A 4,175-nucleotide genomic window follows, 5' to 3' on the forward strand; every position below is an offset into this window, starting at 1 on the left:
ACTATCCCTTAAAAAAATGTTAGGATTTGGCGGTGAGGGTTTAAGGACAAAATTAATATGAAAGACATCCAAAACTAACTAATATATGTATCCAAAAGTGAAATTAAAAAAATCATTAAAAATATAGTTTACTTAATATTGAGATATACAATTGATAGGACAGTGGAAAAAAGAATCCTCACAAAGGAATATAGTATTTATGTTCACACACGAACACACATAAAAGAATACAAAATGACCACCATGCCCTTTAGACAAGTCTAAATCTAATTATTTTTTTGAAACTTATACATAATTCCCATTGACCCCAAATTAAAAAAATAAAGGTCCTGCCTTCCCCTTCCCAAAAAAAATTATATCCCACTTAATTAATTAATATCTTTTCGTAATGTGTCTGCCTAATTAATAATCTTGATTCTCAACTACCCATGTTCAGACATGAGATCCTAAAAACAAGGCCTTAGAGAAGCATTAAGAACACAAAAGTTCAAGATTTAATTGGAATTCCATTAATGGGGAGTGGGAGAAATAATTGGAATTTCATTAATGGGGACCACGTTTGTTCATATATTTTTTTGTGTTCATATCTTATATTGAAAGTTAACACGGGATGAGATGAGCCAATAATCACGGAGGGTCCAGTGGGTCACGCACCTGAGAATAAACAATTTTCATGCCTTCTCTGTCTTTCTTTCTCTCTGTCTGTGCTGATGCCTGATGAGTGATGACCAGTTTTCTTTGTTCAGAGGCATGAAGCTATCTGTTATGATGACAAACCCAACAGGTGCTCTTGGATGGTTCGAAGCAATTCCTTTTCTCAACGCCAAAAAGTCAAACTCTACTGCGATTTATTCTTCTGTATGGTTGGAGAAGAATGTGAAAGGAACTTCAAAGACTTGGTCTTTGATAATGATTGATGCAAGGGGTGAAGGTTTGAATTCTCCTTGGATATTTAAATTACATATAAAACTTATCTTGAGATATCATTAAAGAATCATATTACACATACATTGATACATTCTGATGAACACATAAAGTTCAGGTTCTCTATGTACAGGGATAGAAGATAATATTATTTTCACATTCTTTCACCATACATTAGGAGAAGATCCAATCTCGTGAGTCGAGTATACTATTACTCTCACACCCATATGTTACATCGGTACTCAAAGGTGAACTCGCATCTTAAATATACGGTAAAACCATTTGATGATAGTATAATCGTATACCCTCGCAAATAGAGGATCCAAACTCGAATGTCCATGTGTAGCTCGTCTGAAAAGACTCACAGAAGAGGTCTTTTTAGTGACAGAAGTGGCCAAACCAGCAATACTTTCCACCTCCCTTGACATGTCCCTCCACTTCCCCATCAGCTCGGCTGTGTATCCACCATAGCAAATTGCACAGTGAGTTCCCATCATCAAACCCACTCAAACTTCTTATCTTCTCTAAAGCTTCTTCCTTGGCATAAATCCCTTCCAATGCATACACAAAACCCTTCCACCCTTCTGTAACCCCTTCTCTTTCTAAAGCAGGCAAAGTCCAATTTACTAGGTCTTTCACAAATCCAACATCAGAGAACAACACCTCTGTGATGGGCACTAATGGAAGAACTTGAATTCCAAGCCTGCATTCCTTCCATTCACGTGGAGCAAACCAGAGTCCAGTATCCCTCTTGCTAGCCCACAACACACCCATCATTCTGTTCTCTTTAGTGAACTCTGCTTCATACAAGGACTCACCTTCTCTTATGTGCCACCAGGTCTGTGCAGATTGAATTTCCATAGCTGCAAGTGTTGAGCCAATGGCCACCAGATGTGTGTCTCCATAGCTCAATCCCATCAATGCTGCTGAATAGTAAGCATTCACTGCTTCACTTGTGCTCTCCTGGTTCCTTCCATCTGGAAATTCAGTGAGTCCTCCTGCCCATGAATGCAACTTCCAGAGATCGAAGTTCCTTAAACGAGTGTACTTTGAAATTGATCGCCCGCATAGGGTCATAATATCGGCCATCAGCGAATACGCTTGAGGCCTATACTTCCTTCCCCATGCCGGGTCAATCTTTGCAAGCACTGCAATTGCATACAGAAAGTAACCCAGATGGTAATGGTGATCATTGTATATCCCAAATCCAAAATCTGCTCCAGAATCCGTAGAACCCTGTTTGGTGACAAGTCCTCCCCATTCGCCATCGTACAAAAATCCATTCCCTTCGAAATTTCCATCTAACCACGGCTTAATTGAGTCCCCCAAGAACTTCCCAATTTTCGGAATCAACTCCAGCGAGCCGACCTCCTCTGCAATCAATGCCAATCTAGCTGCTTTTGCAATTGCCTTTCCGTAGAAGTAAGACGAAGTAGTAGTTATCGGAGACGAAATCAGATCTTCAACATCTTTGCCTAGGGCAGAAACGATTTCGGGAAGATTTTCTTCATTGATCCCATTAACTGAATGCCAGGTAACTGAAACAGGGTCAGGTTTCAAGACCCAAGAGTCCCCCACAACACCAACAAGCTCTCCGTCCATGCTTCTGTATTTGAATTCCTTCAAAACAGTAACTTGTCCATTATCTAACAAAAGCCTTATATGGAGAGGATTGGCAAGCATGAGGAGGTCTCCCCATCCCTTTTTTTCCCACTTGTACTCCAAACGGAAGGGCTGAGTGAAAACAGCTTCTCCCGAGGTTGGATAAGAAGAGCTGAACCGATCAAGGATCATTTCATATCCCGAGTCAGAATTAGGTAGGATGGCAAATCTAACTATTCCACGAAAATTATCTGAAGTAAGGAGAGAGGTGCTACTTTGGGTCAATTTGATTGGCGACGAAGCGTAGCAGAGCCATGTTTGGTTGTTGCTTAGATTAATGGTGTACTTTGTGAGGGACCTGTTTGGTGTGAGGGAGAGAATCTCATGGATGGTTGAGATGAAAATAGGGGTTGCAGTGTTGACGGTGCAGGTCAGAAATGGGCTTCCACGGACAAGGAAGAATCGAAGATTACAAGGGAGGTCTAAGGTGACACTAAGATCACTGAAGGAAGAGATTATGTGTTTGTTATGAGTACCATCGTTGGTATTCTGGGTTGCCGATATGATGAGATCTTGATTGAATATTTGGTAGATGTAAGCTGAGGTGACGAAACGAGATGGGTAGCAGAGGGAGATGGCAGAAGAAGATGATTTGATGAGATAAGGGTGTATATATTCAGGCTGATCACCATTTTTGAGAACAAAGTTCTGGAAGAATGAATTTGTGGGAAGAGGCGATGAAAGCAGGTTTGGAGAAAAGAAACGAGATGGGTCAGGAAGAACAGTCGATTGGGTTGGAGGGAAGAGGAAAGGAAAAGAGGGTTTCTGTGATGGTGGCGGCATAGTGGGTGCTGTAGTTTCAGGAGGAGGAGGTGGTGAAGGGGAGCGTGAAGGAGGTGGAAGCTCTGGTGATGGAGGACTAGGTGGTCTGGGTAAAGAGGGCCTGCGTTTCTTTCTAAATGGTTTGATGACGAGGTTTCTGATTTTGCACCCAAATTTCTTCATTTTGATTTGCATTTATAGTTGCAGGTAGAACAGTTGGCTTAGGGACGTTAGGGGAGGAAGATATCAAAATGTTGAACGTTGGATTTGAAAATTCAAAAGAAAATACAAGATTGAAAGAGATGGTGACCTAACCTTTTGAGTTTGTTATGGAGCATGGATGTTGTGTTCTGCATTCAAAGAAAAGGCAATTGTGGCCTGCTCATTGATTGGTGAGAATTAGATTGGAAGCAAAGAAGGAGAAGAAGATAGATTTATGGGAATTGAGTATTCAGTTAGGTATGAAATTACTGAAGATGTTGCAAGTTGCAGCTCACAGCTTGCAAGATATATTGGTTTTACAGAGCTTGAGTGAGGTAAGGGGAAGAGATATTGGAAGCAGAACGTTGGGTTTTGGATTGTTTGGCGTGTAAGGAATTGATAGAATGTTCATTCTTTTATCATTTCGAGGATTTAAATTCAGATTTCTGTTTGGTGGGACTTAACAAGGAGTACACATTTCAATCTGAAATTTAAATTCAGATTTCTGTTTGGTTGGGACTTAACAAGGAGTATACATTTCAATCTGAGATCTTAAGGTAAACTGATGTAGTAGAGCTTTTAGGTAGCTAAAACAGTCTTGATTTTGGCTGTGTTTGCTAGAATGA

The 4,175-nt window shown here is 40.5% G+C and overlaps 1 protein-coding gene across 1 annotated transcript; it reads right to left on the bottom strand.

Moving 5' to 3' along the window:
• Nucleotides 1-933: 933 nt before the first annotated feature.
• LOC149025653 (glucan endo-1,3-beta-D-glucosidase-like) lies at nt 934-3,803 on the bottom strand. The gene has a single exon (XM_089145850.1). It carries the CDS (start codon nt 3,541-3,543, stop codon nt 1,303-1,305), a length of 2,241 nt encoding a protein of 746 aa, XP_089001976.1. The 5' UTR covers nt 3,544-3,803; the 3' UTR covers nt 934-1,302.
• Nucleotides 3,804-4,175: the final 372 nt, after the last annotated feature.

This window comes from Hakea prostrata, chromosome 2 (assembly GCF_041222555.1).
Source record: "Hakea prostrata isolate BN-2017 chromosome 2, UWA_Hpros_2, whole genome shotgun sequence".
NCBI classification, from domain to species: Eukaryota; Viridiplantae; Streptophyta; class Magnoliopsida; order Proteales; family Proteaceae; genus Hakea; species Hakea prostrata.

Bases quoted from the DNA above. Each gene is read 5' to 3' on its own strand.
- LOC149025653 (XM_089145850.1), bottom strand. From the start codon at position 3,543: ATGCAAATCAAAATGAAGAAATTTGGGTGCAAAATCAGAAACCTCGTC.